The 13,895-nt window shown below is 30.5% G+C and overlaps 2 protein-coding genes across 3 annotated transcripts; both read left to right on the plus strand.

The window, feature by feature from the left end:
* Positions 1 to 4,862: 4,862 nt before the first annotated feature.
* On the plus strand, positions 4,863 to 5,696 carry LOC129306520 (basic leucine zipper 43-like). The gene has a single exon (XM_054947161.1). The coding sequence runs from the start codon at positions 4,966 to 4,968 to the stop codon at positions 5,443 to 5,445; it is 480 nt and encodes a 159-aa protein (XP_054803136.1). The 5' UTR covers positions 4,863 to 4,965; the 3' UTR covers positions 5,446 to 5,696.
* A 3,209-nt stretch (positions 5,697 to 8,905) lies between these two features.
* LOC129306506 (mediator of RNA polymerase II transcription subunit 31-like) lies at positions 8,906 to 13,663 on the plus strand. Of its 2 annotated transcripts, none has more exons than XM_054947142.1 (6): positions 8,906 to 9,012; positions 9,129 to 9,189; positions 9,444 to 9,541; positions 12,558 to 12,654; positions 12,808 to 12,886; positions 13,175 to 13,663. In XM_054947142.1, exons 2-6 carry the CDS (start codon positions 9,140 to 9,142, stop codon positions 13,469 to 13,471), a joined length of 621 nt encoding a protein of 206 aa, XP_054803117.1. In that variant the 5' UTR covers positions 8,906 to 9,012; positions 9,129 to 9,139; the 3' UTR covers positions 13,472 to 13,663. The 2 variants fall into 2 exon arrangements, with proteins under 2 accessions (XP_054803117.1, XP_054803125.1); XM_054947150.1 differs by having other exon boundaries at positions 8,932 to 9,018.
* Positions 13,664 to 13,895: the final 232 nt, after the last annotated feature.

Consider the following 13,895-nt stretch of genomic DNA (forward strand, 5'->3'; position numbering starts at 1 on the left):
TTCCTTTTTCCCCCAAAAAAGTTATATGAATCTTGTCACTATTACTAATTACCATATAATCAAAGTGAATGTCAACTACTAGATATCTAGTTCAACTGCCACAAGAATTGTATTGTCTAAATCAGAGATGTGAAATTCAAGTTTTGAAAATACAACAATGTTGATAATAGGCAGATTCAAAATACCGAATATTACAAAACAAAAAAAAAAGTGAAAGTGAACCTCACAGTTTAAAAACAACTAATAAATGTATTCATTAATTATCCACCAACAATATCTTTGATCTTCACATTGATAATGAATTTCAAATTGGACAACCCACGTCTTAAAGGCGTAAATTATATTGTTATCCCTTTGATAAATGATAAGCCTTCATTAACTTGTTTTTAGTTCCTTTTTTTTTGGTAGAATTGTTTGTAATTCTTATAATAAATCCATTTCTTCATTTAGTGGAATATTGTGTAATGCAAAAGTGCTATTTTTTTGCTCATATATATTTTTCCACCGTTTATCAATGTTCATGACCTTTTCTCCACTTACTTATTTGAGTGGTTAAAAACTAATCTCAGCCACTCTCTCTCTCTCCTTTTTTTTTTGGTTTTCATTTCATGACCATATTGATATTTATTTTAAGAACCTCAATTAATTTATCTACCATTGAATCTAATTCGATATACATATTATTCATATCAAATGTGATGGTGTGAAAATCTCCAACGAAAACTGATTTTCTTTTTCTTTTTTTTTTTGCCGCCAAAATGTTAAGTTAAAATTACTGGCCTCTACTTTGTGGAGGGATGAATTTGCAAATCTAATTGAGAAAATCACTCTCAAGACTCACATAACCAATTTTAATACAGAAAAATTCTATAAAATTATAAAACCACTTTGAAATCCCATATTTTTTTATTCAAGTTGTCAATTGCTTGCTGTTAGATAATTGTTTTTTTTTTAAATTAGAAATGGGGCAAAGTCCAAACTCTTATTTATCTGAAAAGTAAACCAAGATTATTGTGATGCTTGTTATCTCAATACAACCACTCAATGTAACTAATAATAAATCATTGTTAGATAATTGTTAATTATTGCAGCTTAATTGTCAATTGAACAGCTCTATTAATAACTCTCTAGTGTCGATTAACAACTTCAATAAATAATATGAGATTTTATGTAATTTTATGGTTTTACTCGACTTTTCTTTATTTAAATTCCTAGCTAGGAGCTGAGAGTGATTTTTATTCCAATATAATTCCCCTCTATATATCACTAATATATCATGAACGTCTTTGAACAATGAGTTTTATCATAAAATTATTACAAGAACCACATTAAATTAAAGTTTATTATGATCCTTCTCCTATTAAGAGGATGAGAAGACCCAACTAAGATCTATTACTACAAATGCGAATCTGGCCTACGCTTCAAGCATCGTCTTGTAAAAACTTTCTCCAGTTATATGATGGATAATTCAAATCATACACACTCATATATATTAAAATAGAAAATGAAGTCAAAAAGTCAGCACATTTATTTTCTTCTCAATAAGTGTGACCAATCATAACTTGCCACCTTCTATGCATGAGAGAAAGGATCTGCCCATTCAAGTGAGTAATTACATTACTAATTTTTAATTAACACATTATAACACATTATGATTGACTAGTTAAATTACTTAATTAACGAATCAAAATCTTTTACTGTACAGTGTGCTGAGAAATGCAACACAGAATCACATACCTTTGTCATTGATTTATTTTTCTTCAATATCATTTTTTTGTTTTAATTAAAATAAAAAAATATCCTTTGAAAAGAACTAAAGAAATCAGGTGAAAAAAAAACCGGTCTTACAAAAGTGAAACTAGACAAATGAAAATACAACATTCTATTTTATTGTCTATTAATTAAGTGTAAATATCTTTTTTACTTCTTCTGAGGTAAAAAAAACAAAATAACGCTATATTATAAAATACATATCAATAGCTCATCAGATCTGTGATGTGGAAAAACACATTAGATGATCTGATCCCTGATTAACCAAAATACTGGAAGAAAACAAGTGGTTGGGTGTGTATTATAAAATGCATATAATATTATATATATATATATATATATATTATAAAATAAGAAATGGATGTGCCAATAGAAGTGGGTAATGAGTCATCAAGTTTAACCTTTCTTTCTTCTTCACTGTCATAAAAATTTAGGAATGAGATTCCTTTCTGTTTCTTATGTCAAAATAAGTGAATAACATAAATAAACAGAATCCACTATAGATCCTTAATTAATAATATATATATTCAATTTTTTATATAGTTATTTAATTGAGTCAGATTTAAATATTATTGCATCCAATTAGAGGCAACTCTCTCAAAAATATTTTTTACATTCACATGAATTTGAAATTAAAATCTCATGCTTTAGAAACTTTTTTTTTTTTGGGTTTATTTGTGCTGCTTCCAATTGTGTGAGTGTGTGATGTCTTCCTCTTATAAATTATTATGTGTCTTACTGATGTCAGCATATTTTGCCCCCACAATGATATGATTATCCACAAACCCTAATAGTTAATATTTAGTTACTTTCCCCCTCCTTGGCACGACATTTGTTCAGTATTTTAAAACCCAAACCAGACATCAAATCAGAAAGGGTAACGGATCACGGTTTTTATGGTCTAACTAATTAGACCGGCAGTCGGACTGATAACATAAAAATTAAATAAAAAATAATATTTATATGCACAACTATATAAATAAAATATTAATTTGTCAATTGTACTTGGGATCTCGACTCCAAAACCTAGATGCTTGGACCGTTGGAGCTAAAGGTAGAGGCATATCAGTACAAGCTTGTGATCTTGAAGGAAAATGTTGGAGCTAGAGGCACACCATCATATCATAACTCACAAGCTTCCGGTCTCAATGCCAAAAGTTGGATCTCTAGAGCTGGAGGCAGAGGTTAGAGAAGAAGCTAGAGATTGAGCTTGGGCTATGAAGGAGAGATTAGAGATTAGAGAAGAGAAGAAAAGAGAGAATTAGTGATTAGAGAAGTGAAATTGCGAATCTAAACAACTCAGTCTAAATTTCTTTTTTTAAAAAAATTTTTGACTTTGAACTGGGTTGACTCAGCTCCAGTTTTCGGGCCAAAACCGGTTCTCTCAAAACTGGCCAGTTCAATTTGGGTCAACCCGAGTCAAATGCCAGATTGGTTCAATTAGTTGAACCAAACTATTTTATTTAGTGGGTGGCAGTCGTCCGGTCCAGCCCGGTTCAGTTTCAACAACATTGCATTTGTCCCACATTTGTTATTTTCTTAATATAAATATATACACGCTTTTTGTTACTATTTTGTATGCATTTGATAATATACCTTCTATGTTTCTACAATTCTATTATTCTATATTCAATAACAATAAGAATATATAACAAGTCTCATTTTGCTAAATAATATATATAATTATATGAATTGTAGGACCTCATTGTGTTTTATTAATATCTAATTATTCATAAAAAAATCTCATTTATATTAAGTTTAGGTATTAATTTAAATTAAAGTTAAAAATTAATATAACAATATAAGATTATATTCACCAATCATCAATAATTTCTTACCTAAGACTGTGTACAAGACTTATGGTCCATTTGGTTCAGTGGATGAGGGAGGAACTTTAGGGTCATTTCGAGAAAGGAGAAGAAAGGGATTTTCATGACACAAACAGCTTTTTTGATTCATAAAGAAAAGGAAAGGAAAGGAAAATAATTTTACATGAACAGCCACCTTCTTATCGTGTTTAAATTGTCTTTTTCTTCCTTTATATGACTGTTTAATAAAATATAAATGCAATTTTTTAATATACAAAATTATAATTATAATTATATATCAACAGCTAATAAATATATGTAACACAATACTATGGTATGTTTGCATTTCAATTGGGTATAAATGAGTAGGAAAAAAACTGATTATTAATTATGATTGATTTTGAATATAATTGATTATGTTATGTGATATATAATCTATTTATAAAATTAATTAATAAGGTTAATTTTAATCAAAATTAAAAAGTAAAATTGAAATCAAGGTAAAACTATGGTTTTGTAAAAATATATTAAAACACCCATGTTATATGTTAAAATTAATTATAAATCTAAAACTATGTTTTTAAAAAAATATGCAAACATCAATTATACTTGTTAAAATTGATCATAAATCCAAAATCATAATTTTTTAAAAAATATTCAAACACCCCATACATGTCAAAATCAATTATGAACCTAAAACCATGTTATCTCATAAATTACTATTACATACTTTTCAATTATATTTTTCTAAAAAAATCTATCCAAAAATCATATAAATTATTTTACAAATCATATTTTTGGGTTTATAATTAATTTTGATATATGTATATATATAGGTATTTGGATATTTAAAAAAATATGGTTTTATGTATATATATAATGAGTGTTTAAATATTTTTTAAAAATAATTTTAAATTTATAATTGAATTTAACATGTAATAAAAATATTTGAATATATTTTTATAAAATCATAATTTTAATATCCAAAATTGATTATAGACGCCATCCAAACAAACATTATGTATACAATAATTATAGTTAAATTAATAAAAAAATAAAAGTCTACAGTAAAGTCCACTTTTTACAACATGATGTGGTTGGTTGCTCCAATTTCTTGCAACCAATTCGGCCTCATCTCACCTAGGTTGATTAAATGAACAGAGCCCAGAAAAATGTGGTGGCCAGAAATTTGAATATGCTTTTAAGTGGGATCAATTTTAATTTTTGCATTAATATAATTCCCCCTTTGATTCCCTCCTATATAATATTGCCACCACCGTTCCCTCCTTCACAAATTAAACCCAAACACACGCACACACTCTCTCTCTCTCTCTCTCTCTATGATCATCACTTCAATCTTCTTCTTCCTCTTTCTCTTCAACCAGCCATGAATTTTCTCGTCGATTCCGACTCGCCAAACACCACTTTAATGGAATTTCACCTCCAAACACTAATCTGCAACAACGGTCTTCAACTCCATCACCAAAATTCCCAGATCAACCCTTTTCCTCTTCCTCAACTTCAGGACGTGGCGTCTCAGTCGACTTCCGACGAAGCGGAGGATCAGATTCAGGGGAAGAGCACGGCGGCAGTGGCGGCGAACGAGAGGAGACACAGGAGGATGATATCGAACAGAGAGTCGGCGCGTAGGTCACGCGCCAGGAAGCAGAAGCAGCTAGACGAGCTCTGGTCACAGGTTGTTTGGCTGCGGAGCGAGAATCGCCAACTCCTGGATAAGCTTAACCTTGTCTCGGATAGCCATGACCGAGCCCTTCAAGAGAATGTTCGTCTCAAACAGGAAGCTTCTGAGCTGCGTCAGATGCTCTGTGACATGCAGTTACAATCCCCTGCTTCTCAACTTCCTTGACTGATCAATATTGATTCTGAGTTGCAATAAGGAATTAAATATAATCCATCTTCTAAGTTATTGCTCTTTGAATCCCAATTTCTCTTTGACATTTTTTTTTTTAATCTCATCACTCCAATACATGAGAATATTAGTGCCATCTGTCTAAACTAATCTGGATTTCACTGTGTAAGACTGCTATTATTGATGATGGCCTTGCAAAATTCAAACCCAATCCATCAGTTGAATAAACTACTTTGACTCTCTAGCAAGTTGAATATTATTCATATTTAAATTTATTAATTATAAGAAGAAAATATAAAATTAAAATTTTTTATTTAAATAAAAATAAAATTATAAATTTATTCTATTTTTAGATAAATTTAATAACTTAAACATATTTTTTTTTTAATTTTAGTGAAATTATTAGAGGTAATAAGAGTACGTGCGGAGATTTTTTTTTTTTTGTTGATAAAATAGAGGTGATATTTTAATTAACCAAAGTTTGCATTACATGGTCCTTTTTTTTTTTTTTTTGGTTCACTCTCACTATCTAGATATTTTGTCATTTGAGTTGATTTTGGATATGCTTACGTCTATACACTCCAGCGATAATTGAAATTTGACATGATTGTCCCCGGACAACTTATACCACGGTAGGCCATTGCATTTACAACTTACCCTTATACTAAAAAAAAAAAAAATCTTTATTTTTTTCTTTTGGGAAAGGTGCCTTAAACAACTGAGCATGTCTCAAATAAAATTATTTTTAATAAAATGATACTCATAAATGATAAAAAATTATTTTATTTATCTATGAAATGTGACTAATATCTTTTTATAAGTAAATTCTGTTATATGATCATGTAGAAAGTGAACATTCTATCTGTTGTGATTATAACATATCTAGAAAAATGTACATTCTATATCCTCTATTTTCACAATTAAGCTACAACATCTGTATATAATCCATTTTAATTTTTTTATAAAAATATCAAATATATTAACATCATAAAAAGAACAAGAAATTCATGATGTAAAAGATTATTATTATTATTATTATTATTATTATTAATTGGCCAAAAAAATATTTTTATTATTATAATAGTGTGAGGCACAAATTTATTACTAAAACTCTGTGTTCAGATCAATCTATTATTGAATTTCTTTTGAAACTAAATTAAAAGGAGTATTTTCAAAGACATTTTTTTTATATATATTTATACATATGAACTTGAATTCAAGTCATCATGTTTAAGCATAATCTAACCCTTTATGTTAATACTAACACATGCTTATATTTTGTCCCAAGTGTTGATATAACATTTGGATTTATATTCGATGCCGGGAGGAGATGGTGCATTACAAGCGTGGAGCAATTTCATTTGTTTGGTTATTTCCAAATATCGGTATTGAATAATTTTTTTTTTGAAAAATCAAAAGGTTTAAAGACACAATAATAGTATATTGAAAATGATGTAAAACTCAAAATAATTGGTATACATCAAATAAAATTATTAATATGTTATAAGTAGTGCAGCTTACTTTAAAGGGGAAATATTCAAGAATTAATAGATTCTAAAATTTCATTACAATTTCTTAATTTTTGATTGATATTAATTTTTTACATGAAATAACTGAATTGCTCATAAATTATAAAAAAAAAAAAAACCATCCCACTGTTGTCAACATTGGCCACCGGACGTTAGAGACATTGCTACTGGCAACGTTGGCCAACGACACTTTATGTTTTTAATTGGCAAAGGTTTGTGGGAGGTTTATTGGCAAAGGTTTGTGGGAGGTTTGATCTCATAATTTCTTAGCTACTTAAAAAACTTAATAGCCACCAATATGTAGTAACTAAGTTTTTAAATCATTTTCATATTATAATGTAACATTGTATAGTTAATTTTAAAATGGCACATGTTATTTTATTAATGTTATTTATTAATTTAATATGGTCAATTACAAATCAAGAGTTTTAAAATTTCATGCATTTTATTTGTTAAAATCTAAATATATTGTTATTAATTACGACATTATTGTTATCAAAACATAAATATATACTTATTGATGAATGACTAATATTTATATAATAAAGCCCATCTTATGAGTTTTTTTTATCAAAACCTAAATGAATTGTTGTTAATTTTAAACAAATTGTTGTTAAAATATGAATAGATATTTGTTGATAAAAGACTAATGCTTTTATAATTAAACATATCTTATCCATTTTTTTAACTTGTTAAAGCCTAAATGAATTATTATTAATTTTAAATAAATTTTTATTAAAACTTGAATAGATACTTAAACACAAAAAAGCGATGACAATGATTCCAAATTTGAGGCTTTTTATAATTCCCTATCAGTCAAACAAAATAGTTGACATTTATCATTCTTGATCTTCCATACCCATTTAAAATAATTTAAACTTTTATTATTTTTCATTGCAAGTTTTGAAAAATTTGGGTCCAATGCAAGGTTCATCTTTTCTCGCCAACACTTAGTTACCATTAATATATATTTAAATTTTAATAATAATTCATTTAAAATTAATAATAATATACTCGAGCTTTAACAAGTTATAAAATGGATAGAATAAGCTTAATTGTACAATTGTTAATTTTTTATCAACAAGTATCAATTAGAGCTTAATAATAATTGCTTGAAATTAATAACAATTCATTCAATTTTTAACAAAAAAGCTGAAAAGATGAGTTTAATTATATAAGTATTAGTCATTCATTAATAAATATTCATTCGCATTTTGACAACAATCATTTTATGATTAACAACAATATATTCAAACTTTAATAAGTAAAATGCATAAAGTTTTAAAGTTTTTGATTTATAATTGACCATATCAAATTAACAAATAATATTAGTAAAATAACATGTGCGATTTTAAAGTTAACATTACACTATTATATTATAACATGAAAGTGATTTACAAACTTAATTATTACATTTTTTTGCTATATATTATTAAATGGACTTATAGACTACCAAACTTTTTAGATAGTCAAGAGATTATAGGATCAAATCTCTTAACTACTTTTGCCAATTAAAAAATAATAAGCATCACCAGTGCTAGAATTTTAGTGACTAGTTGTTGGTGACCTCATTAGCAGTAAAGTCTCTAGTGGTGATCTGGTGGTTAGTGATAATAAGAGTAACTTTTTTTGTTATTTTATATTTTAGGGATAATTTAAAAACTTCATATAAAAATTAATATATGTCAAAGATCAAAGGATTGTCGTAAAATTTTAAAACTATTAATCATTAATTGATATAAATTTGCTACCATGTCGGTTGATATTTTTTCTATTTAACTCCTATGAAACACGCTGGACAATATTTGTGCGGAGCGAAATTCAGGGGATGAGATTGAACAAACAAGTAAACTGTGAAGTCCAAACATTAATTTTCATAATTATAAATATATGAACGGTGCCGTTTAAGCTGTAAATTCATTTAAGAATTTACGAATTGACCTGTTTTCTGGACTCCCCACTTCCCGGCGTCAAGCTCTTCGTAGTTCACAGTTCCCTGATTCTCTAATCTCGACAGCGGCTGCCACGTTAAAAGGTTTATCTTTGCCCCTCTCTCAATCTCAATCGCAGTTCATTGTCCTTTATGCAATTTTCGAAGACCGTTATGCAATTTTTGTTTTTCTCTTCATTTTTTTCCGTTCGTTTCTGTAGTTGGGGGATCCATGGCTTCTAAAATGGAAACCGAGAATTCTACCGATGCTTCTCCGTCCTCGTAGGCACAAGTTCCCTTATTTCTACTTCTTTTGGCATTTATTTTATATAATTGTCATTGTAATTTTAGTCTTCTCCTTCCTGTGTGTTGCCCCATTTTCTCCATTAGGAAAATTATGGTATACTAATGGATAATCGAGGCTGTTTTGGTTCAAAAAATGAAAAAAAGGATAGATGTTATATATAATATTTACAAATTTGGGTTCAGTGGATTGGTTGTACTCAAATGACTAATGGTTAATGCATTCCCTTTAGGCCAAAGAATATATACAAAGATCCAGATGACGGCCGGCAGCGATTTTTACTTGAGTTGGAATTTGTTCAATGCCTGGCTAATCCCACCTACATTCACTGTATGTTCTTTTTTTTTTTTTTAAACCTTTTTTTTAATTTTTTATACTTTGCTTTAAATACTTTGGGAATTTAGGCTTCACTTAGCTAGCCGCATCTACAGCATCATTTATATTAAAAATAAGGGTTTTTATTCCTTTTAAAATAGGAAAAAGGTGTGGAAGGAAATTCTCAGTAGTTGATGTATGCCCTTTCATGTATATGTTTTTGTGTTATGATGAAAATATTATACTGAAAACACACTGATATTACTAATGACAATCAAAGTTGAAGCTTGCGTTCACATCATAAAGCTAAGCCACATTACACAGAAATAAGAGAAACAGAATAATCACAGGGGAAAGAGAGAAATTATTCAGAGAGAGACCACAATGCGGCCCTCCTGGCGCTTTTTCATTGCTATCTATCCTCACTTCTTCCTTAACCCACTTCACATCCCCTAAGCCCATTCAAACAAGCAGCTGGCCCCTTTCTCAAGGTCCAAATCCTTATTAATGCTAAGCCCATTCATTACATTACTCCCCCCATGGACATTGACCTTGTCCTCAAGCCATTGATCCAATGAGACATCCATGTTTTAAATGTAGATTTAGTGCAGGCACCTATCATTGTAAGTTGATCGTCAGTTTGGAAGGAACAACTTCTACATAATATGGGATATGATAAATAAACTGTGTTAAGTCAAAGGACACTTTAATCAGCAAGGCTGGTCATGTGAAAATTTAGGCAAAGCTTCACCCCAATGGTTAACCATTACTGCAATATATTTTGTGAAGTTCAGTTGTACCATGAACTAGTTATACATGTAAGCCAAGTCCCAAAATGCTACATCTTCATTTCATTGTGATATTGACATAACCCATAGGAAATATAGAGATACTCCATTGACTCTTTTGAAAAGTCTGGTACTTGTCCCCATAAAGCTTGACTACTTCGACATTTGCAAGAATCTAGCGGTGGAAAATGAGGGGGGGACCATGTATCCAACGCTGTACCCTCTCATCAAATTCTGCAAAATGCTTCACAATGTTGGGGATTAGAAAACACTATATCTGCCTTTAAAAATGTCCTGGTAAAATAGAGTTACAAAGGGTTGTAATCCTTAGAGCCTTCTTCTAAATATATGTAAGAGAATCCCTTAAGTATATATTTGAATAGTTTTACCAATTCAACACCTGGAACACAAGAAAAGAGAACTGGAGGATGAATAAACAAGCCTTTGATATCTGTGATATAGTTGTGCTAGAGATGATAAAAATTCCGTTATGGAAGACAGCTTTTTGCCCCGTATGTTCTGCTTCAAGAAAAATGGTTTTGTGTCTTTGTTTAGCAGCTGCAGCTAATGAAGTAGGACAATAAGTTCTAAGATTTCCTCCTCAAAAGCATAAATAAATTGGTCTGTGATGCTTGATACATACAAACTGAAATCTGTGTTGATATATTTACGATTATGAGGAATGGTATTAGTTATCACAATCAAAGGATGACTATCATTTATTGTAAAGAGTAAAAATTAGTGCATGATAAAGCACCATGATCCTTTGACCTTCAACAAAATCCAAAGAGAACGAACAACCAAGGACAATAAATTGAGCCGTGAAAGGATGTGTCAAGTATCAAGTAGAAATTAAGCTTTGCTCTTACAAACAATGAAGTCTTGGACCTTGGTCATGTGTTGCACTGCCACTGTGCAATTCATATAGGCACTGCAATTTTTGACAACCCATCACAAATAACAATTTGGCACTTCAAGAGAGCAATTGAAGCAATGCATTACACTAATTCACTATGAGGAAATAGCAGAATAATCACAGGGAAGAGAGAAATTTTTGAGAAAGAGAGAGAATGAAAATCCCTCACGCTGCTCCTTGCCCTTTTTCATCACTATTTAACCTCACTCCTTCCTTAACCCATTCCACTTCTCCTAACCTAATCAAACAAGCAGCTGGCCCAATAGTCACTTTCTCATGGTCCAAATCCACATTAATGCTAAGTCCATTTCATTGCTTTTTGTAAACTGCTTAACCGCATTAATACATGCTTTACAATTGAAGAGGTATGAATTTTCCGACTTCTCCTTGTCTCCATGGTTTTCATTAGTCCATGCATTTTTACAGCACAAAAACTGGGGGAAATGAGAGTTTCCAGTATCAAAGAAAATTTTACTGGTATTAGAGAGTTGATGTTCATTCAAAGACTTCAGAAAAGTTCGAACAACCAATGTATAATAAAATGTACCTTCTACTGAAGTGTTCCTGCCTTCTGAATGTTCTGGCACATGCACTTCTTTTAAAGGACTATATGAATTATTTGTTAACTGTTTTAGTGATGCTTCAACTTGTTTACGTTTAATCCTGCCTTCTAGTGGCCTTTGGATTGTTAAGTTCTATTTCACTTGGTTTTCTCATTTTTCTTATTATATGATGTAAGAATTATTGTCCCTTCTCCCCACCCTACTCCTGATTTGCCCTAGAAGTAAAGGAATAAAGACATGATTTCATATAAACATTAATTGACTTCCTTAGATAATGGAAAGATGATTAAGATTCAAAGAGTTGCGTACTTTTTAAAGTTTATTTTACCTAAAATTTCGTTGTTTGTTTTACAAACTTGGCTCCTTTTTTGTAACTTATTTTCTTTCATTATATATACAGTTAACAGTTTATACAGTAAAAAAGAATAGATTAATGGATAGGATAAAACATGTGAAATACCATGGATTTAATACATGATCATTTCTACATATCTGATTGAGATTACTGTAGCAATATGTTATTGTGACTCCAGAAAAGATCCATTAAAGGTGAGAGTGGATGAAGGAGGATTTGGTTGGAAAATGAAATTGAGACTGATGTCATGTTTTCAGTTTTCACATGGTTTGTACTAAAGAGGTGTAAATTGTAAAATAAGTTGATCATGACTTTATGTGCCTTTAGATTCAGAAACTAATCGTTTTGATAGGCTTGGGAATTTCCCCTTCTCAGCGTTTTATCTGATTCTTGATCCATCATTTCACAGATTTGGCTCAGAATCGATATTTTGAAGATGAAGCATTCATTGGATACTTGAAGTACCTTCAATATTGGCAACGACCTGAATACATCAAGTTTATTATGTAAGCATTATTATGAACTTGTCCCACTGAAACACATAGATATACAAGGCCCTTCAACCAGGGGATTTCCCAACCTTGAGTTACGTTGATCCTTAGTTCAATCTGGAAATGATTGTTTTGTTAATCCACTGACTCATTTTTTCTGAATGTTAGGTATCCTCACTGCCTTTTCTTTCTTGAACTTCTTCAGAATGCAAATTTTCGAAATGCAATGGCACATCCTGGTAATAAGGTAAATACTGTATCTTCAACTGGTAACAAATCCTGTCTTTTCTCCTCTCAAAGATGCATGTGGGATTGATTCTCTTGGGCTGTTGGGTCATGATCTTGGAGATTTTCACCTTTTTGTTCTTGTCTAGTAACATAGTATAAAGGTGAAAGGTTATATTTTGGACCTACTTTATCTTACTTATCTCAATTCACAATCAGATGATCAGTATGGTTTATGAATTACGAAAACCTTGAAGTCATTATCACTGTAGAATTAGAGACTTAACATATGTCGCCATTGGACTTTCAGGAACTTGCACATAGACAACAATTCTACTTCTGGAAGAACTATAGGAACAATCGATTAAAACACATTTTACCCAGGTCACTTCCTGAATCTAGCACCACGCCTGCACCTCCTGCGGCTGCCTCGACTCTGTCTCAGCTGCCGGTGCCTGCTCTGCCAGCAGTACCGGCTGCAAATGCTCCAGTGACGATATCATCTGCTCAGGCTCTTTCTCCAATGCCATATGGTATGCCGCCTGGATCTTCCCTTGCAAAAAATGATATGAGGAACCCTGCACTTGATAGGAGGAAGAGAAAGTAAAATATTTATTTCATTCATGAAATTATTCTCTTCTTTGAAAGGAACTCAATACCCTTTTAATGTTTCTCAGATTTGTGATAGAACAGTTGTTCTTTAACTTGTGTGCCCGCCGGATATTAGAGGATCTGACATGTAAATAGATTAAAAAAAAAAAAGGTTTCAAAATCATAAAAAGTAACTTTTAAACTTCAATTCTTCATGTTTTGGAATCATAGTTTCTATTTTTTGATTTTTTATGTCATCTACCAACTTGTCAACCCTTTTATGCATTTACTGAGAAAAGTATTCATATGTTGGGGTTTACGATGGTAATGACGTCATAATAATAGTTTAATATTTTATCTTTTTGAGCCTTGACAATTGCGAATGATGAGGAAACACAACATAGGATCCTGGGGAAGATGCATTTAGTTTAGCATTTTAA

The sequence above is a fragment of the Prosopis cineraria genome, unplaced genomic scaffold (assembly GCF_029017545.1).
Source record: "Prosopis cineraria cultivar Desert tree isolate PC_DT_omini unplaced genomic scaffold, ASM2901754v1 PC1, whole genome shotgun sequence".
In the NCBI taxonomy this organism is placed as follows: domain Eukaryota; kingdom Viridiplantae; phylum Streptophyta; class Magnoliopsida; order Fabales; family Fabaceae; genus Prosopis; species Prosopis cineraria.

Coding starts and splice junctions, on each gene's coding strand:
- LOC129306520 (XM_054947161.1), top strand. CDS start 4,966: ATGAATTTTCTCGTCGATTCCGACTCGCCAAACACCACTTTAATGGAA.
- LOC129306506 (XM_054947142.1), top strand. CDS start 9,140: ATGGCTTCTAAAATGGAAACCGAGAATTCTACCGATGCTTCTCCGTCC. Junction 12,655..12,807: donor GAATACATCAAGTTTATTAT/GTAAGCATTATT, acceptor TCTGAATGTTAG/GTATCCTCACTGCCTTTTCT. Junction 12,887..13,174: donor TGGCACATCCTGGTAATAAG/GTAAATACTGTA, acceptor TTGGACTTTCAG/GAACTTGCACATAGACAACA.